This window comes from Malania oleifera, chromosome 7 (genome assembly GCF_029873635.1).
Source record: "Malania oleifera isolate guangnan ecotype guangnan chromosome 7, ASM2987363v1, whole genome shotgun sequence".
Taxonomy (NCBI): domain Eukaryota; kingdom Viridiplantae; phylum Streptophyta; class Magnoliopsida; order Santalales; family Ximeniaceae; genus Malania; species Malania oleifera.
Genome location: NC_080423.1, coordinates 73286825 through 73309021, shown reverse-complemented (window position 1 = coordinate 73309021; position 22197 = coordinate 73286825). Strand labels below are relative to the sequence as shown.

Here is a 22197-nt window from a genome sequence, read left to right as displayed (position 1 = left end):
ATCTCAGAAGGGGCTTGGGTATGTGTTAATGCAGCATCAGAGAGTTATTGCTTACGCTTCTCGACTGCTTAAAGAGTATGAAAAGAACTACTCAGTAAATGATTTAGAGTTAGCTGCAGTAGTGTATGCTCTAAAGATCTGGAGGCATTATCTTTATGGTGGGAGATGTGAGATCTTCACTAACCATAAAAGTTTGAAGTATTTCTTTACCCAAAAAGAACTGAATATGAGGCAGAGAAGATGGCTATAGCTCATTAAAGATTATGATTGCACTATCAGCTACCACCCAGGGAAAGTAAACGTGGTGGTTGATGCTTTAAGCCGAAAATCAGTGGGAGTAGCATTGTCAGCAATGGAGATTCAGCATCCGATTCGGATGGACTTGGAGAGGCTCGGTGTAGAGTTAGTAAAAAATGATCACCAGTCATTTATTGCCAACCTAGTGTTACAGCCTACCTTGCAGGAGAGGATTAAAGCTACTCAGAGAAATGACGCATAATTGGTAGAATTTATAGATATAGTGCAGGATGGACAGGGAAAGGAGTTCAGTATTTCAGATGATAGAGCTCTGAGGTTTCGTTCTAGACTATGCGTACCTGCAGATGCTGAGAGTAGGAGGGCTATTCTAGAGAAGGCGCACATATCCATTTACACAGTGCATTCAGGAAGCACTAAAATGTATCGAGACCTCTGAGAATCTTTTTGGTGGAGTGGTATGAAAAGGGAAATAGTAGAGTTTGTGGAGTAGTGTTTGACGTGTCAGCAGGTAAAAGCTGAGCACTAGAGACTACTAGGATAGTTGTAGCCACTCCACATCCCTAAGTGAAAGTGGGATTATATATCTATGGATTTCGTCATAGTTTTACCGTCGACGCTGCATAAACGGAATGCTATTTGGGTGGTCATTGATCGATTGACGAAGACCGCTAATTTTCTCCATACTAAAGTTAGCTATTCTATTAACATACTGGCATAATTATACATTCAGGAGATAGTTCAACCCCATGGTGTTCTAGTATCTATAGTTTCAGACCGGGATCCACGTTTTACATCACGATTTTAGAGGAGTTCGCAGGAAGCTTTAGGGTCTCAATTAGCATTTAGTAGCACTTTCCATCCTCAGACTAATGGGCAGACAGAGAGGAAGATCCAGATACTTAAGGATATGTTACTAGCTTGTGTGCTGGATTTTGGGGGCAGTTGGACCCAGTATATGCTGCTAGTGGAGTTTGCATATAATAACAGTTACCAGGCCAGCATTGGGATGGCACCTTATGAGGCATTATATGGTAGGAGGTGCCATTCTCCACTATATTGGGATGAAATGGGTGAGAAGTGAGTTTTAGGACTAAAGTTAGTGTAGCAAGCGTACGATAAAATTCGACTTATTAAAGACAGAATCAGTGCAACTCAGAGTCAGTAGAAAAGTTATGCAGATACTCGTCGCCGGAAGTTGGAGTTTGATGTGAGAGATCAAGTATTTTTTTAGAGTAGCATCGCTGAGGGGAGCTATGAGGTTTGGGAAGAAGGGTAAGCTGAGCCCTAGGTTTATTGGCTCATTCGAGATACTTGAGAAAGTGCGTCCAGTAGCTCACATGCTAGCTTTACCACCAGGTCTATCCAGGATTTATGACGTATTCCATGTTTCCATGCCGAGAAAATACGTTCTAGATCCCTCCTACATGATTAGCTATGAGGAGATAAAGCTTAGAGATACTTTAGCATATGAGGAAACACCAGTGCAGATAGAAAACAATAGGAGTTGCGCACCAAGAAAATTCCATTAGTAAAAGTACTATGGAGGAATCATGCAGTAGAGGAGGCATCATGGAAGTTCGAGGAGGAAATATGGCAAAAACACCCACAACTATTTTGTGGAGACCAGAATTAAACAAGAAAAAGAACAATAATAATTCAGGAAAAGTAAATAGAGTTTGGTTTTATTATATGCAAAGCAGGATAATGTATGTATAAGTTGTATTATAAGATTATAGAATAGGTAGTATTTTTAGTTTTTGGAGAAATTTCTTTTATGTGTATACTTGTAATCTCTCAAAATCGTAAATTGTAACCACGGTATTCCTCTCACATAAGTGAGGGTAATTAATAAAATAAGTAGCAAATTTTGTTCATAGGATGGTGTATGGCATAGATAGCAAATTTCAAGGACGAAATTTTATAAAGAAGGGAGAATGTAGAGACTTGAAAAATATAATAATAAAAAGAAATAAGGAAAATGGATTCTTGGCCGAAGTAGGAGAAAACCGGTGACGATTTTTTGAAGGGGGAAGAAAATAGATGATGGTTTTGGTAATTTACCGAGACGGGGTAATGGGTAAACGGTAATTGCTTGGCCAGTTAAATAGAAATCGACGATGGTTTTCTAAGAGTCCAAAAAAATCGGCGACGGTTTTCTTGGCAGTACAAGTTATAAAAAAAATCTTGCGAGCCTCATTTGAAGAAAATAAAATTTTCTTCTACCTCTCTCACTAAACCCACGAACCCTTTTCCCCTTCTTTCTAAAATTCTACTTCATTTTAAGCCCAAATCAACGATTAGGAACCACCACGGGGTTCCTAGAAAGATTCTCTACAATGTAGGCGGAACAGAATTTTGGATTTGGAAGTTCATGCACCATTCCAAAATTGAGGTAGGGATGTAATTTGAGTGTTTATGGGTTGTTTATCTGAATTATTGGATGTATAGGCCTAGAAATGTGAATATGAATATAGTTATGGGGTTGAACTAAGGAATTGGAATTTTGTGAAATACAGGGTAATGGTTCAAAAGTTGCAGGCATGAGTTAGAGTTTCAGCGGGTATTTTTTTAGAAAATAAGGTAAAAATGCTAATATTTGTTTGGTTGATATTCAATAGATAAACTAGGAATATGCGGGTTCGGGAAAAATGTGAATGCGATAATTCTGGAAAATTCAGCTGATTGACTGGGGAAATACATATGTATAATTTCAGGGCATTGAAATTACGAACGCCGCAAGTGTGAAACAGGAAAATAATAAACAGTTCTCAGATAGTCAGGTAAGGGAAATATGTTATGCCAGTTAAATTAGAAATTTTACCAGTAAAGCATAGTATTTGATTATGAGTTACAAAGTATGATTTTTGAATAAATTAAAGCATAAAAATTATACAGTATTACAGATTATATTTAATGAGTTTTATTTAATTGTGTGCCATGAGAAATACTGGAATATTACAGAAGTTTATACAGATTTACATAATTATGATTATATAGTTTACAAAGAATTACGATATATAGATTATACATTTTTATTTACAAAGCTATGACTATACAGTATTTTACAGAATTATAGTTTATACGTTTATACAGAATTATGACATACAGTTTGCACAGTACCATGAAATTCAGATTATAGGATCATGAATATGCAGTATTTTATATAATTATTAATATACAGTGTTTTACAGAATCACGATTATATGGAGTTTTACAAAACCACGATTATACAGAGTTTTACAAAACCATGATATACAAAGCATAGAACCATGACATACAAAATTACTAATGATACAGATATACAGTTATTATAGTGTCATGGTTAATATAGTTGATACAGAATCATGGTAAAACATATGAATATTATATATAAATAATATTATATAGTGTCAGACCCTGATAGAATAGAACAGTTTACAGAGCATGGTACCGTAGTTATACAGTAAAGACAGTGTAGCCATATGTCTTAGATAGAGTATGGTATTGGAAGCCGATTGTGCCACAGGTAGGGTAGAGGGCTCCCTGGCATCCGGACCAGTTGGAGCAGGCCTTTTGTGCTACAGACATATACATAAATACAATTAGACTAGCACTGGTAGGTCAACGAGTGTTTAGTCCCACCTTCAGGCCGCACAACCTTATCTTGAGGGGTTAAATCATGACATACAACCATCTAGGGAAGTTTTCATAACTATATACATATACAATATACATAGAAAATAGAGATTATATATCATAGATAAAAGTCTGTTTGAATAATTAACTCAGAATTACTGTATTTTAAATGACATAGATGTGGGTTATAGTACAGATACTTTTACATGATATCTCATTTATAGTTTTAATAAAAGATTATGTTTTGTGTATAAACTCATATGTCACACACTGGTATAACATGTTTCTCCTTACTGAGAGGTGTCTTAGCATTATAAACATTTTAGGTAACCCAGAGAGACATGCAGGGCTGGCTCAGAGATAGAGAAGACGACTGAGTCGACATAGTTCTGGGTTGAGTTTTTGGCTGAGTTGTAGATCTCTCAGCATTTTGGGATTTTTGGGAAAGGTGTACGTATATGTATTTGTTGGATCTGTAGTACTCTGGTATTGTGTATTTTGGGTTATGGTTTGATATTTATGTTTTTTCGTTGAATAGGTATTATACATGGAATGCACAGTTTACCACGGCACCCACTCTGGGCTGTGATGATGATATGTATATGTATACAGAGTATTAGAGTTAAGAAATATAGCTTGACAGTGTAAATATATATAAAAAAAAATGTTATGAATTTTTGGGTCGTTACAACTTTGATATTGATTTCTCTTGCGCTTCTTCCTTGAAATTTGGCTCCTTTTATAGCCAAAATTGTCCACTAGATGCTGGATAGGTTTTGACTCCACATGATTAACGTTGGAGCAAAACAATCAATGATATGACAAGAAATCTAATTTTTAAGTGAGATGATACATTTTATAAGATCACAAACAACTAATAAATACCAAAAAAATGTTATAAAAATTCATATTGAATTATCAATGAGTCTAGTTTCCAAATAGAAAAGAATCATGCCAATTAGAGTAGTCGTTGAAGAGATAAAATTCAAATTCTACAGATATGTTGAGCTGCTTTTTTGACAAAGGTCATAATCTATTAGTTGGTTTGTACAATTCATAACAAATCAAATATTTATTCAAATTAAGTGTGGCATGTTGTTTTGGAATCCCCATAATGTCTATTTTCATAAAAAATAATAAAGAAACATTTTCAAAAATTCTATAGTAAGATATGTCTAATTTACTACAACATACTTATTTCTAATTCTGACATTATGACAGTGCAGAATGACTATATTGTTTTAATTATTAATCCTACATTATATATAGCTCCAAAATGCATGTCTATATAAAAATTTTCTAGAGAGAAAGATGAATCAAGTTTTATATGAATTAATATTATAATATTTGGATTCAAGTGGAATAAAATATAAAATTAGATTGACAAATAGTACATAAATAAAAATAAGAGTCAAATTGAATGTTCAATTTTTAAATATAAAGAGTCTTGTCACATTTAGAGCTTTCAATAAAAATATAAAGTCATTTTACTAGCTCTAAATACCAAAAGTGATTTTCATATATGAACATAAAATAAAATAACTATCACATGATAGTTCATGGATCACAAATTCATAAAACACATGCACTAATTCTTATTTGTTTTGTCATCATCAAAATCACACATGAAACCTAGTCGGCTAATAAGAATTTCATCATATTGACACCGCATGGTTGATTCTATTACAAGACCATCATTGATATACTGTGATGGTATTGCTGTAATGACCTCAAATTATTAATATAAAATGTAACATAATGAATGGAAAAGTCAACCCGAACCCGTGGGTAACAGGGACACTTGTCAATTACAGCGGAAACTTAAGTAGCAATAAGCATAAAAATCTAAATCATCCATCAATAAGCATAATACCATAGTTTACTACAATATCATCAAAATACTGTTCCTGTATACAATCTCCAAAAAGTCAAAATAACACTAGGATCATACAACAAAATCTTTTGATCCTAGTTCAACGCTTACCCTTCTAGTAGTGAAGCTCCATTCACGCAACGGCGGCCCTGACCCACCGGTCTCTCTGGGTTTCCTGAAAATCATTTGATGTTTGGGGGTGAGACACTTCTTAGTAAGGGAAAATAAACTAAATGCAACCCTGTGGCAACATGAATATTTAATGTAATTACACATATACAGTACATTTCATGTATCTGTAGACATTTATCATAACATACTGAATAATCATATACTTTCATAATTGCTGATAAATCATATCATATGTAAACATCTGTTATACTGATAATACTAAAAACATACCCAGGATGAAAAGTTAGCTAGTGTCATGTATTACCCCCCATGACGGGTTGTGCAACCTAAAGGTAGGACCCGACAATGACTGGCCAACCATTGCCTTGTCAAATATGTCTATAAGTACGATGGGCCCGCCATACTCTGGTCCGGACTGCTAGGTGGACGTCCACATTCTACTGAAAGTCACATCGTCTATCCATCTCCCACCCCCTCGTGGGGTGGTTAGCACTAATCTGATCATAAACATCTGATCTATAAGCTACGGTACCGAGCCCCTAAACTGAACTAAACTAACATCCGGGTTCTGATAACATATAATACGTGATTATATAGAAACTTTCATAATTACGGCCTCGTGCCGAACATATCATAACTACGGCCTCGTTTCTAACATATCATAATTACAGCCTCGTGGCAAACACTTCCATGGACTTTGTTTCAGGGCTACCGTCGACATCACATGGCCAGAATGCGATTTGGGTGATAGTAGATCGGTTGACTAAGTCTGCCCATTTCCTCCTTATCAAGATTAGCTATTCTCTTAGCCGATTGGCGGAGATTTACGTTCATGAGATAGTTCGTTTTCATGGGTGCCTGTATCCATAGTGTCAGATCGAGACTCGCGTTTCACGTCACGATTTTGGAGGAGCTTGCAAGAGGCTATGGGGTCTCAGTTATCGTTTAGACGACATTCCATCCTCAGTAATACGGGCAAACTGAGAGGACGATACAGATACTAGAAGATATGCTCCGTGCATATGTTTTAGATTTTGGGAGTAGCTGGACTCAGTTCTTGCCACTGGTAGAGTTCGCGTACAATAACATTTATTGGTCCAGTATTGGCATGGCACCATTTGAGGCACTATACGGTAGGAGATGTCGATCTCCTCTGTATTGGAATGAGATAGGTGAGCAGCAAGTTGCGGGTCCAGAGCTGGTACAGCAGGCGTACGATAAGGTTTGGCTTATCAGAGAAAGAATCAGTGCAGCTCAGAGCCGACAAAAGAATTATGCTGACCATCGCCACAGGAATTTGGATTTTGATGTGGGTGGTCACGTATTTTTGAAGATAGCTCCATTAAAAGGAGTTATGAGATTTGGTAGAAAGGGTAAACTTAGCCCTAGAATCATCGGTCCATTTGAAATTTTAGAGAAAGTTGGGCCGGTGGCCTATAGGCTAGCTTTGCCACCTACACTATCCAGGATGCACGGCGTATTCCATGTATCTATGTTGAGGAAATACGTCCCATATCTTTCTCATATTATCAGCTATGGTGAGATGGAGCTCAGTAATTCACTAGTTTATGAGGAGGTATTAGGGCAGATTCTAGATAGAAGGGAATAGGAACTGTGCAGTAAGAAGATTCCTCTGGTAAAAGTTCTATGGAGGAATCATGCAATAAAAGAGGCTTCTTGGGAGCTCGAGGAGCAGATCATACAGAAATATCTGCAATTATTCCAAAAAGTTTAAATGTAATTAGAAAATGTGAGTAAATATGTAGTTTTCTTTTGCAGGTACATGTGATGTCTTAGTAGTAAGAGGTATTTTAGTTTGGAAGAATTTTCTTTTAGTATATGTAATCTCCTAGAACTTGAGTTGTAACCACAGTATTCCTCCACCATAAGTGAGGGTAAGTAATAAAATAAGTAGACCATTTTGCTTAAGGGATGATAAACTACGTGAATAGTAAATTTCGAGGATGAAATTTTATAAGGAGGGGAGGATGTGACAACCCGAATAAAATGGAATTTAAATAATGAAAAGGAAAGGAAATTTCTAGAGGATTCGTCGACGAATACAGGGGATTCGTCAACGAGGGTTTAAAAGAATTCTTTGACGAATACGGGGGATTCGTCGATGAAGAAATACCTAGAGAGTTTTGAGCCGACTAAATTTCGTCGACGAATGACGTGGCTCGTCGACGAATCCAGTTCTATAAATATAGAAAAATCAGGATTTTACTCATTGTTAAGCAAACATTTCTCTTCTCTCTCTCTCTCTCTCTCTCTCTTATCGATTTTGGGACGGATTTACGCTGGTTCAACATTTTGAAGTCACCACGACGCTCCTAGGGAAGTTCTCTCCAAATCTGACGAAGCGGATTGTTGGTGAAAGCAAGTTGGAAATCATCCTTGAGTTGAGGTAAGGTTTTTTAAGCCAAATTTGGTCTTATGGTAGTTATAGGAAATGATGTACACATGGAAATACTGAAGTTTAATACTGAAAGTTTTCAGTTTCAGGGTATTGATTAGGAAATTCTACAGGGGTTAGACCAGGATATTTTAGGGGCTTTCTCAGTAGTCAGGTAAGGAAATAAACTAAAGTAGTTACTTTTTATGCAAATTATTATTATTTACGAGTAACTTGATTTCTTGAAAATATTTACGATATTTGAATATTATGGAATAAATGTATGTTTGAGAAAAATACTTCTAATTTGATGAAACATATATATATATATATATATATATATATATATATATATATATGTATGAGATGCCAGAAATTATGATTTTTAAAATACAATGTATGGTTTTATACAGCAAATGTGTGGCATGAATATTATTTTCCATGTAAGAATATCATGATACGACGATGATACAAATGAAATATGTTTTTTGAAATTATAAAAGAGTAAAGTATATTATGATGATTTTGAAATGCATGGTAATTGATGTAATTTTAGAACGATATTATGATATGTTCGGCATGAGGCCATAATTATGATATGTTCGACACGAAACCGTAATTATGATATATTTGGCACGAGGCCGTAATTATGATATGTTCGGCACAAGGCCGTAATTATGAAAGTTGCTATATAATCATGTACTATATGTTATCAGAACCCAGATATTAGTTTAGTTCGGTTCTGGGGCTCGGTACCGTAGCTTATAGATAAGATGTTTATGATCAGATTAGTGCTAACCACCCCACGAGGGGTGGGAGATGGATAGTCGATGTGGCTTTCAGTAGAGTGTGTACGTCCACCTGGCAGTCCGAACCAGGGTGTGGCGGGCCCATCGTACTTACAGACATATTTGACTCGACAATGGTCGGCCAGCCATTGTCGGGTCCCGCCTTCGAGCTACACAACCCGTCATGAGAGGTAATACATGACACTAGCTAGTTATTCATCCTGGGTATGTTTTCAGTATTATCAGTATAACAGATGTTTACATATGATATGATTTATCGGCAATTATGAAAGTATATGATTATTCAGTATGTTATGATAAATGTCTACAAATATATGAAATGTACTGTATATGTATAATTGCATTAAATATTCATGTTGTCACATAGCTGTATATAGTTTATTTTCCCTTACTGAGAAGTGTCTCACCCCCGAACATTAAATGATTTTCAGGAAACCCAAAGAGACCGGCAGGTTAGGGCCACTGTTGAGTGATTGGAGCTTCCCTAATAGAAGGGTAAGTGTTGAACTAAGATCAAGAGATTTTGTTGTATGATCCTAGTGTTATTTTGACTTTTTAGAGATTGTATACAGGAACATCATTTTGATGATATTGTAGTAAACTCTGGTATTATGCTTATTGATGGATGATTTAGATTTTTATGCTTACTGTTGCTTAGGTTTCCGCTGTGATTGACAGGTGTCTCTGTTACCCACGGGTTCAAGTTGACTTTTCCATTTGTTATGTTACATTTTATATTAATAATTTGAGGTCGTTACAATTGCTACTAAGCTTTTTTAAAAAAAATAAAAAAATAAAATAAAAAAACAAGAGTTTTTTATGCTCAGAGCCTTATTCAAGTGCGTTGTTTATAAAGAGAAATGAATAACCCCTTGAATGAGTCATTACTACATATATGATGGTCCCACTACCAGGATAAGCTCTAAAGGTTTTCTATGAACACGTAACTTATTTGGGTGTAATTTAATCTCTTTGATGTTTTTAGCAAGTCGGAGTGCATAATTATAATATATGCAAACTATGTTTGTTATTAATTATATTGCTCTTGAGAATTATATGAATTGATCAGTTTGACCATTGTTTATTGTATTGCATGCACACTTATGTATATCATGATTATAGCTATACTATGAACAATAAAATGTTGAGGCATATTTGTTTACCTAGTTTTGTAGAGCATTGAGACATTTTGATTTAGTCTCATTGTGTTATGTTTTAGAATCATTTTGATATTATTCTCAATTGACATTTTGATTTATCTACATCTTGTGAATCATTGAGATTTTGTGATTTAGTCTCATCATGATATGTTTCAGAGATATTTTGGTATTTAATCTTGATTAGCTTCTATGTGAAGAATTCCCATCTCGGTGGATACTAAAACTATTGGAGATACTTTGGCTCAATCTTATTAAGACATTTGGCTCATTCTCGATGAGCATCTTTGAAGCTTGAGCATCTTGGGCAAATGCTTAGATCATTTGCAAAATGTGGACAAATGATCCACGTGCGAGATGAAAGAAAAGAAAAACTGGTTAAGAAGAAGAATAATGTGTTTGGAGTCGCCACCAACCAACTACTAAGACAAGATTGGATACCTATACTAACCTATAAAAACATAAACAAGCAATGACTCCTAAAAGTCTACCAATTAGAGATCTTGGTAAAGAGACCCACTTATGGGTGGGGAAGTGTTAGGCACCTGATCACATCCCTAAAAAATGGGTTATGGCATTCTAAAACTTTATTCTCTTTTGTTTTGAAAAATAATCCTCAAAGTTTTATGAAAACGAAAACCATATATCAAAACAACACTTGCACAAGTCAATAAAAATGAAATGGGTGGTATAAAAGCTTTGATTTAGAAGGAAAAGCTCTCTTTTGTTTTTGGTTGAAAACATAAAAGATTAGTATATGGCATTGAAATTATCTTTTGGCAAAAATGAATTGGAGATTGAGTTTGCTTTGTGTCCCTTCCTTCATCTCATGGTTTATGCTTATGGATCAAGCAGAACCTTATGTTTAAGAATTTGATGAAGAGAAACAGGAGCCAAAAAAGAGGAGCAGAGATAAATATGTTGTGTAGGTGGAGTTAGAAACTCAGGGCAATGATAATGATCTTGGTCCTCCAGTTGTAGGGTGTTCTAGCTCGAGAAACCAGCAAGTCGAAAATATTCCTATGCGGAGGTCCAGACGCACTATCAAACCACCTCCAAGGTATGAGTTTAAAGAGTTAGTATCTTATGCTTTCATTTCCAGCTGCAATGATCCAACTACATTTTAAGAGGCAGTGCACGGTCAAGAGAAAAGTAGGTGGATGGGTGCTATGATTGAGGAAATGGAATCGCTGCATAAGAATCAAACTTGGGAGTTGGTGGAGCTTCCAGATGAGAAGAGGGTGATAGGTTACAAATGGATATATAGGAAGAAGGAAGCAATTTCAGAAAAAGAAGGAAAGAAATTCAAGACACGGTTAGTGGCAAAATGGTACTCACAGAAAGAGGGAATAAATTGTGATGAAATCTTTTCACATGTAGTCTGACACACTTCCATTTGGGAAGTGTTGGGGTTAGTAGTTCATTATAGATGTATTTGAAACAAATGATGTGAAGACGACATTTCTCCATGGTGACTTGGAGGAACATATTTATATGGTACATCTGGAGGGATTTAGTGAACCAGGGCAAGAATACTTAGTTTGCAAGTTGAAAAAATCTCTTTATGGGCTGAAACAGTCTCCTAGGCAATGGTCCAACAGATTTGATTCCTATATGATCAAGATTGACTACAGAAGATGTGAGTATGACTGTTGTGTGTACGTGAAGAAGCTTGATGATGGTTCTCTTATTTTCTTATTGTTGTATGTCGATGACATGTTAATAGCTACAAAGGATTTAACTGAGGTAAATTAGTTGAAGGATCTGTTGCATAAAGAGTTTGACATGAAATATCTTAGTCTAGCCAAGAAGATACTTGGGATGGAGATTCGTTGGGAAAAAACTATAGGGAGGTTGTGGTTATCTCAAGGCGATTATGTGAAGAAGGTGTTGGAAAGGTTCAATATGGTTGATGTTAAACCGGTATGTACACCTCTAGTGAGTCACTTTAAATTGTCTACTGTTGAATGCCCAAATACGGATGATGATATCTAGGACATGTCAAAGGTCCCTTATGCTAGTGTCGTGGGGAGTTTAATATATGTCATGGTGTGTACAAGACCAGACTTAGCAAATACAGTGAGTGTGGTGAGTAAGTTTCTTCTAATCTAGGTAGATAGCACTAGGAAGCCGTCAAATGGATTTTCAGATACTTACGGGATACTTCTAGTTATGACATCATGTTTGGCAAGCAACATAATAGTCCATTAGTTGTGGGGTTTGTTGATGTTGATTATGTAGGGGATATGGATAACAGAAGGTCTACAATGGGTTATGTCTTTACCCTTGTGGGAGGACTTATATGTTGGAGGTCCATGGCACAATCCTTGGTGGTATTGTCTACAATTGAATCTGAATATATGACAGTTGTCGAAGTTGCAAAGGAAGCCTTATGGCTTACCAGTTTGGTCAAAGAGCTGGGAATACAACAAAGTGGGGTTGTGCTACATTGTGATAGTCAGAGCGCTATCTACTTAGTGAAGAATCAAGTGTACCATGTTAGAACCAAGCATATTGATGTAAGGGTCCACAGGGTCTAAGAATTGATTGCTTCGGGTGAACTTGTATTGGAGAAGGTTCACACATCTGAAAATGCAACGAACATTTTGACAAAACCAGTTACTACTAAAAAGTTCAAGCGTTGCTTGGACTTACTTTATGTCTCCAAGTGGTAGAAGGGAGACGAACCCAACCTAATGTTCCAAGGTCAAGGTGGAGCAACAAGTTTTTTTTTTAGGTTCTCCTAAGGGGTATATACTCGCCAAGGTGGAGATTTTTGTGTTTTTGTGGCTCTTATACTTAATGGAGTGCATAAACAAGGAAGAAAATATAGTTGAAAGTCACTTGTGTTGATGAGCAGCAATAAACCGTCGACTGATTGGCCAAATCAGTCGACTGATTGGCCAAAATTTAGATAATTACATTCTGTTTGAAATAGTCGATTGATTGGCCTAAGTCAGTCGACTGATTGGCCCAAATCTGATTGGACCAATTAGTCAACTGATTTGCTCGGGGTAGCGAGACTGATTCCAAAATTTGAATGTGAACGTTAATATGGTTGGGTGTTGGAAGGAAACCTCCAAAGTGTTTATAGATATACCATTCTAGGCATATCTTGTGTTTGGAAGATCATTGTATTGTATTGCATTATGTTCTTTAACATTCTCATAATGAAAACCTTTTCGGATTGCTGTCGTGGATGTAGGCATAGCTGAACCACGTAAATTTTCGTGTTGTTATTCTTACTTTCAGATATACTGTGTGTGTGTGTTCTTTACTTGTTCTTCATTATTGTTGCGTTTAAATTCCGCTATGCAATTCTGAGTTCACAACACTATTGGATACAACATTTTGCATAATTGGATATGTATAATCTTATTCTGAACCTTTTTGTGATTGAATGATTCTTGCTCACGTTTGACAGTCTTTGTTATAGTCATAGTCATGTGTTATATGATTTATTTTAGAGAAAATTTTTATTTTTTATTTTTATGAATCTTTAGCTTTATAATCCAAATGGGAGATTTTTAGAATTTTGTGGACGTGTATAATTAATTTTCTAGAACTCGGATTGATGAATGTTGGGCATTTTGAGAGCATAGAATTGAAGAGTCTTATGGTAAGTGATCACCATATTTTGGTTTTAGGCCCACAATACCAAGTTATGAGATTTAAGTGACGTGTGGTCTTGTTTGCATAAGGAGCTTATAATGGGTAGGGTTTCCTTATACTAGTATTTAAGCAACGAGGGAAGGTCCTACCCTCATCTAATTCAGTGTGGGCCCCCATCAAATCACACATTTTGGACAAAATGAAGATGACAGTAAGTTTTCCACATATATATTCTAGACTGATTTCGGTGTTAATAGTAGAGTTTATGGCATAAGGCACGTACCTTCCATACTCCAATCAATTGTTTGTTGTTTATGTGCCCATGATTGACTAATTATTTAGAAATTTTTTCATCACATAGGACTTTTGTCTTTAGTCTCTTGTATGCTAGATGGGGCATGTGGGAGGTGGATTTTTCAATAGGAAAAGGAATTATTTGAAGGATCATGGAAATATGCATGGGTAAAATGGGGAAGGGCGCTCCTCTAATAATTGCCACGTCCCACGTGGTCATGCCAAAACTCATCTCATTTTCTATTTAAAAGGAAAAGTAATTAATTGTAGAAACTAGTCATTGCCACATGGCCCAATAATATTATGCCAAAAAAAAAAAAAAAAAAATTCATCCAATTTTTTGTATAGAATAAAAAGTAGTTATAGAAATTAGGCTCTTGTGTCAAAGAGTATACCATAATTTTATTTTATTTTTTTATAGGAAACACTGAACTTCACGGGCGCGACCAACACGGTCCATGTAATAATTATTGATTCGACAAAAACAATTATACATAACAACATTCCTCCTATTGGTGCTTGTCATGTAGATCTATGTTGAATAGTATAGCTATTTTTTTTTGTTAGATAATTTTCTTTAACGAGATTCAAAAGGGGTTAAAGGTTATTTTTAATATTATTTCAAAAATTATTAATTTTAGGCTCTTGTGTCAGAGTATACCATATTTGAAAAGATATTTTGGCCATTCAATAAGAAAAATCATGGACAATGGATGGGTATAGTTATCAATTTATGACGCACTAAGAAGCAACTTTTGAATTAATCTTAATTATGATGGCTTTGAAATAAAACAATTCTACTCATCACAAAAAAAATAACAAGAGAATTTTGTAATTAGTGCGGGATATCATGATTTGTTAGAATTTTTGAGTTTCAAAATTCAACTAACTCCAACAAAATCAAGATTCCTCCTCACTTGTGAAATTTTGTTGTGATGAATAGCAAAACTTTAGGAGAAACTTTTGATTTTAGGCATCCAAAAGATCCTCAACTATCTCCCAAACTCCAACATAACCCTGCATTCAAATGGAATTGGGAATTTAGATTTGAATAAGACGTAATAAAAAAATTGCATTAAATATGAAATATGAATTTTTGAATTTTAGTTCACATTTTTTTAGCATGGACTACTTAAATTTAAAAATATCGAATCTTATTTTATTTGTTTTATAATTTCTTTTATTTTGTAATTTAATTTGTATAAAAATTATATATAAAAAACATTTATAGCATTATAATTATTAGGTATTGTTCAAAACTTATTACTAATTTTAAATTTTCATATATTGTAAAAAAATAAAAAAAAATATTGAAGTTATATTGCTATCTGTTGATAATCAGTTGACCCAAATCAATCAAATGAATTGGATTCTTTGATTAGCTAACAAGTTTAATTTTCAAGATATTATACTTAACTCATTAATTTTCTCAACCTTATTCATTTTTCTATCACAATTCAACGAAAAAGTCAAAGAAAAAAAGTCATTTTGAGGATAAAATTTAATTTTTCACATAAATTAACAATTGAATAATATTTGACTAATGAAAGATAAATTCTTTCGATCAAATCAAAATTTAAGAAGTTTTTGATGCTTGTAGGCATGAATTTTAGACATTGAAATGAATTTGAATAAATTTCATTATAATTTAATATTATATCTTATTCAAATTCAACTCAAATTTAAAATCTATCTAAATATAATGTGATAATTTTTAAAAATGTAAGAGATAGAATTTTATATTTAAAAAATTTGCGGGATGTTGTTGGATTTTTTATTTTAATTTTTATTTTAACCAGCCGAGAGGTGGAAACGAACTGGGCCGGCCCAGCCCACTTGTCAATTTAATGGACCTGTTGGACCATTTTTTCGGCGAAACATCATTTCCATCAAATTCGTTGCCCCCGTCCCTCTTGCGCTCCTTCGCCGGTTTCCCAGGCCCCAACCCACATTTTACTTCTCTCTCACCCCACGCCCATCAAATTGACCAATCAACCAATCACTCCCACCGCAACCGCTGCCCGCAGCAGCCACCGCCGCCGCTGCCGCTACCTCCTCCTCCATGAGCATACCCCTGATTCCCTCTCGGAACAGCTCCATGAACGACTACACTAGCCACAAGATGCGCGTCGCCGTCGTCCTCGGCCTGTCTTTCCTCTCCCTCTTCCTTCATCCCGCCGCCGCGGAGATCAAAACCCTAAAAATCGACTCTGACACCAGGCCCATGATCCTCTTTGAGAAATTCGGGTTCACGCGCACAGGCCACGTCTCTGTCGCCGTCTCCGCCGTCTCCGTCAGATCCTCCCTCGCCCAACCCGACCCCTCCCGCCTCGGCTTCTTCCTCCTCTCCGAAGAGTCCCTCCTGCAAATCCTCTACGAGATCCAACAAAAACCTGGCTTCTGCGTGCTCGACTCGCTCTACATCACCACCCTCTTCAACTTCCGCGACCTCTCCCCACATCCCGCTTCCTCCTTCAGTGGATCCTATCCCGTCACCGCCCCCAACGAGTACAGCCTTTTCTTCGCCAACTGCGCCCCCGAAAGCGCCGTGACAATGGATGTGCGCACCGAGGTCTACAACCTCGACGACGGCGGCGTCAAAGATTATCTCTCCGCTGGTCAGACTCAGCTCCCCACCCTCTTCTTCCTTTTCTTCCTCGCTTACATCGTCTTCTTGGGGGTTTGGATCTACGTTTGTTTTAAGAATAAGCAGTCCGTTCATCGAATTCATCTCTTGATGGGGGGGTTGCTTTTGATGAAAGCTTTGAATCTGATCTTCGCCGCGGAGGATAAGCATTTCGTGAAGATGACGGGGACGCCTCATGGATGGGATGTTTTGTTTTATTTATTTCAATTCCTTAGGGTCGTCTTGCTTTTTACTGTGATTGTGTTGATTGGGACTGGGTGGTCGTTCTTGAAACCCTTCTTGCAAGAGAGGGAGAAGAAGGTGTTGATGATTGTGGTCCCGCTTCAGGTGTTGGCGAACATTGCTTCAATTGTGATCGGCGAGACTGGGCCTTTCATCAAGGATTGGGTAACTTGGAACCAAGTGTTTTTGTTGGTTGACATTGTGTGTTGTTGTGCCATTATTTTCCCGATTGTGTGGTCGATTAAGTCATTGAGGGAGACCTCAAAGACAGACGGCAAGGCCGCTAGGAATTTGGCGAAGCTGTCTCTTTTTAGGCAGTTCTATATGTGTGTGATTGGGTACTTGTATTTTACGCGCATTGTTGTGTTTGCCCTCAGAACAATTGCTGCCTATAAGTATACATGGGTCAGTAATGCTGCTGAGGAGACCGTTAGTCTTGCTTTCTACATCACAATGTTCTATATGTTCATGCCGGTTGAGAGGAACGAGTACTTTGTTATTGATGAGGAGGAAGAGGAGGCTGCAGAGCTGGCTCTCCGGGATGAAGAATTTGAGCTTTGAACACCAAGATTTTGTACCTTGAAATTGGTGGGAGACATTTTGTTGGTCCTTTCTACACAAACTTCGCTGCAGTCATTGTAACATTTGCAACTTGTCTTGCTGATTTGGTAGGAGATTTACTGCCACACAGGTTTGCTGTGACATTTGTTTCAATCCCTCTCTCTCTCTCTCTCTCTCCATATATGTAATAAGAACTTTGTTAATCCAGGTATACTTTTTTTTTTTTGTATTATTGTCTAAATTGAGTTGTCATGTCATTCTGCCTTTAATGAACTCTAAATCAAAGGGTTTGTGCAGATCTGATTTTTATGCTTCCTCTTCACTTGACATTTCATTACATGAGTTATATACGCTTGATCATTATTGGATTATCCTTGCTTTGTTAGCATGAGGATAGTTATTTCTAGTTGCATTTCTCACATTCCTCCATTGTTCTCCATTTTTTTGTCTACCGTTTTGTAGGTTTCTATGAAAACCTTCCTTTGAACCCCTGCTCATGTTTCTGCTCTACAAAAACACTCTATAAGCTAGGTGTGACGCTTGTAGAAGATGGAAGGCCTCGGACGATGGTTTAGGCATTTGTGATGCAAAACAAATATTGCTTGAATGAGAGAGTGATTTAGATAATATTAGAGGCTGGAGGGGAAAGTGTGGGTCTACAATAACTTGGGTCAAGGTAGTAACAAAGGATTTGATGACACAAATTTTCAAGAATTTTACTCTAGATCACATACAATGGTTGAAAATAATTCATGTAGGTGGTGGGACTGAGGCTTGCTTATGGTTGTTGCTGCTGCTATTGTGTTATGTTTTTGATTTATATTGTATTATGTGGTGGCTACCTCCCTCCTATTGAGGTGATTGAGGCAAAAGCCATCTGTTTAATATCTTTTGTTGTTTGCTTGATACTTGTCACACAGAAGGACTACTTTGAACCATTTATTTGTTGAAACTTTGTTAATTACATTTTTAAAGTCTTTGTATAGGATCCATTTGTTGTGTAACATATAATTTATGTCATATTGTTTCCTTGATATGTTGACAACCTAAACAATTCAATTTTTTGTATTTTTTATTTTTATATAGTTTTTGCTTCCATGAAAAAGATTGGTACCTAGACTCATTATTGCATGTGTAGATCTTTGAGAGCATCCTTACCATTTAACTTTGTTTAATGGTTGCAGTGGGGGAACTTGCTTCAAGTGTTGATGCTAGGGTTTTGTAGACACATTATTTTGCTTGATGACTTCAATGTTGCATTTTTTAAATTGCCAAGTAGTTTCCTCGTGGTTAATTGATGTAATAACTTTTGATGCTGTTCAATTTTCAATTGGGATGTTTCCATGTTAAAATGTATTGTTCAAAATTGATATTGCTATAAAAGTAGCTGACAATTGAGGCACTATCTAGAGTGTGATTTGTCTATGCTATTGGGCGAAGTTATGTGACACAAGTGAAAAATATTCTTGTAAATTGTGTTTAAGGACCTTTTTGGCTATTGTATTTCTTGGGGACGTGGCTCATATTTTGAGCGGAAGCGCATGCACCAGATAAAGTTACGTGAAGCGAGGGGCAAGAGCATAAGAAGAGTCTGCAGGAGGAAGGCAAACCGTCGACGGATTGGGCCCTAACCGTCGACGATTTCAGGCCAAATGTAGAAGTATTTTCTTTCTGCTCCAATTCGTCGACGGCTTGCCTTCCTCCTATTTTCTTTTTGCTCCAAACCGTCGATGGTTTCAATCGGCATAGATCACATAAATTCAAATCAGGGGTTAATAGATTGGGCTACTAAAGTATTTTAGATCAATTATGTCTTCTCTATGCATTAGTTTATTATACAATGATTATTATGTAACCCTAATGTAAGCTTGGAAATCATTCATAGTGGAAAGAGGTTGCTGCTCCTGTGGACGTATGCAAATTGCCAAACCACATAAATCTTGTGTCTTCTAGTTGTGTTCTTATTCTTCTTCTTATTGATTGCTTGCTTCTTGAGTGTATTTCATCATCGAGTGATTGCATTAGTGGTTGTTGATTCGTTAGTGTGTGATTGTGTGCTATCCGAGTTAAACGAACACTAATAAGTGGTATTAGAGCTATTGGTTCAACAATGGCTGGGGTTTGTTTGATGAAGGTCGATGTGAACAAGTTCGATAGAACTGGTAATTTCGAGCTTTGGCAACGAAAGGTGAAAGACTTGCTAGTGCAGCAAGGGATGGTGAAGGCGTTATAAGGAAAAAAGCTGGACGACATGAACGGCGCAAGTTGAAAGGACTTTGAAGCAAAGACGGTTTACATTATCTGGCATTGTCTGGCCGACGACGTTATGTACAACGTCATGGATGAGGAATTGTTGGCTGCGATTTGATTGAAGCTTGAAAGCCAGTACATGTCAAAGTCGCTTACGAACAAGTTGTATCTTAAGCAAAAACTTTATTGGCTTAAGATGGCGGAGGGTTCGGACCTGACTCATCACATCAACACTTTCAATCAGATCATTAGTGATCTGAAGCTTGTTGATGTGAAGTTCGAGGAAGAGGATAAAACATTGAAGCTATTGAATTCCCTACCAATGTCTCCGACATATGAAAACCTAGTTATGATGCTAACTTGGGGAAAAGAAACCCTGGAGTTGGAGGACATTATGAGTGCATTGTTGGAGTTCTACCAAAGGAAGAAGGCTAGCGACGAGGGTTCACATACTATAGGGTTTGTGGCTAAGTTAAATCAGGATCGTGGGAGGAGCGGTTTTTGTGGTGGATCAAGCAACCATAGGGCTCGTCCAAGTTTAGGAAGAAGAATGACATGTAGTGTTTTAAGTGGGAGAAAAGAGGACACATAAAATTCGAGTGTCTAGAAAGGAGGAAGAGAGTTGCTAAAGGCAAAGAAGGTTTTTCAACAACGATGAATGTAGAAGAAGGATGTTTTGAGAGTAGTGACAGTGATATGCTCTCGGTTTCATCGCGGTCGGATGAGTTCGCGGATTCTTAGATCTTGGACTCGGCATGTTCGTATCACATGACACCCAACAAGGACTGGTTCACTACGTACAGATTGGTTAGTTTTGGTTCAGTTCTTATGGGGAATGATGCCACGTGCAAAGTGATCGGGATAGGGAATATCAAAATCAGGATGTATGACGGTGTAGTGCGGACGTTGTGTGATGTGAGGCATATACTAGAGTTGAGGAAGAATCTGGTTTCATTAGACACCTTGGATTGTAACGGGTTCAATTACAAGTTCGAAGGTGGGGTAATGAAGGTGAGCAAGAGAGTTCTGACCGTGATGAAGGGGAAGAGAGTGGCATTACGAGAAAAACATGTGTATTTCATGAGTTTTATAGACGATTACTCGTGAAAAGTTTGGGTTTACTTCATGCGTCACAAGTTAGAGACGTTTGTTAGGTTTAAATTGTGAAAAGTTGAAGTAGAAAATCAGACCGGGAGAAAGATCAAGTTTCTCAAGACAGACATTGGAGCTGAGTACATAAACTAGGGATTCAGAGAGTTTTCGAGAAGTATGGCATAAGGAGGCATTTTACCGTATGCCAGACACCACAACAAAATGGTATGACGAAGAGGATGAACCGAACCCTAACTGAAACAGCTTGGTGCCTAAAGTTGCATGCTGGGCTTGCTATGAATTTTTGGGCTAAGGCAGTTAGTATGACGTGTTTCTTAGTAAACAAATCATCTGGAGCATCATAGAATGAGAAAGTTGCTGAGGAGGTATAGACCGGAGACAAGGTAGACTACTCTGAGTATTTGGATGTCCAGCCTATACGCACATCTCGGGTGAGGAGAGATCGAAACTTGAGGCGAAGTCTAGACAGTGCATCTTTTTGGGATATTGGAAAGACGTGAAAGGGTTCAAGCTGTGGGATCTAGTGACAAATGAGGTGGTGATCAGTAGGGATGCGGTTTTCGATGAGATAGCCATGTTGCGGCGTATTCTAGAAGAAATAGAGAAATAGATGCTAGAAAATCGTAGCAGCAACGAGCATGTGATTCAAGTGGAGTTTGAGACTCAGGGCAGACATGCAGGGAGTCCTAGCATGAGAGATTAGTCAGCGGTGCAGGTGGAGTCAGAAACTAAGGGTGTAGATGACATAGGGAGTTCTAGGTTAGATGACCAGTAGCCGCGTCGGAGCATAGTTGTAGACAGACCCAGACGTGTCGTCAGGCCACCCCTCCCATGTACGGTTCTGACGATCTAGTGTCTTATGCGTTTGTCACCAGCAACGGGATCCTACTAACCTTCAGGAGGCCATGCATAACCAGTAGAAGGGGAACTGGATAGGCGTTATGGTGGAGGAAATGAAGTCATTACATAAGAACCAAACGTTGAACTTGGTGGAGCTTCCAGCTGGGAAGCAGGCGATTGGATGCAAGTGGGTATACAGGAAGAAGGAAGTAGTTTCAGAAAAGGAAAGAGAGAAGTACAAGGCTCGCTTGGTAGCGAAGAGTACTTGCAAAGGAAGGGAGTAGATTATGATTAAATATTTTCCCCTGTAGTCAGGCACACTTCCATCAGGGTAGTGTTGGAATTGGTGGCGCAACATAATCTGCATCTGGAGCAGATGGACATAAAGACGACGTTCCTCCATGGTGACCTGGAGGAGC

The 22197-nt window shown here is 37.2% G+C and overlaps 2 protein-coding genes across 5 annotated transcripts in view; both read left to right on the top strand.

Moving 5' to 3' along the window:
• LOC131159449 (uncharacterized) overlaps positions 1 to 18921 on the top strand; it is a 40098-nt gene extending 21177 nt beyond the window's left edge. Inside the window, exon 2 of one of the 4 annotated variants that reach the window (XM_058114372.1) lies at positions 18038 to 18921. In XM_058114372.1, coding sequence (XP_057970355.1) covers positions 18038 to 18061 — 24 coding nt within the window. In that variant the 3' untranslated portion in view covers positions 18062 to 18921. Of the gene's footprint in view, positions 1 to 4199; positions 4549 to 9513; positions 9553 to 18037 lie in introns of those variants that run through there. The other 3 variants (XM_058114366.1, XM_058114364.1, XM_058114371.1) reach the window with 3 other exon arrangements.
• On the top strand, positions 16014 to 17871 carry LOC131159448 (protein CANDIDATE G-PROTEIN COUPLED RECEPTOR 7-like). The gene has a single exon (XM_058114362.1). It carries the CDS (start codon positions 16208 to 16210, stop codon positions 17573 to 17575), a length of 1368 nt encoding a protein of 455 aa, XP_057970345.1. The 5' UTR covers positions 16014 to 16207; the 3' UTR covers positions 17576 to 17871.
• Positions 18922 to 22197: the final 3276 nt, after the last annotated feature.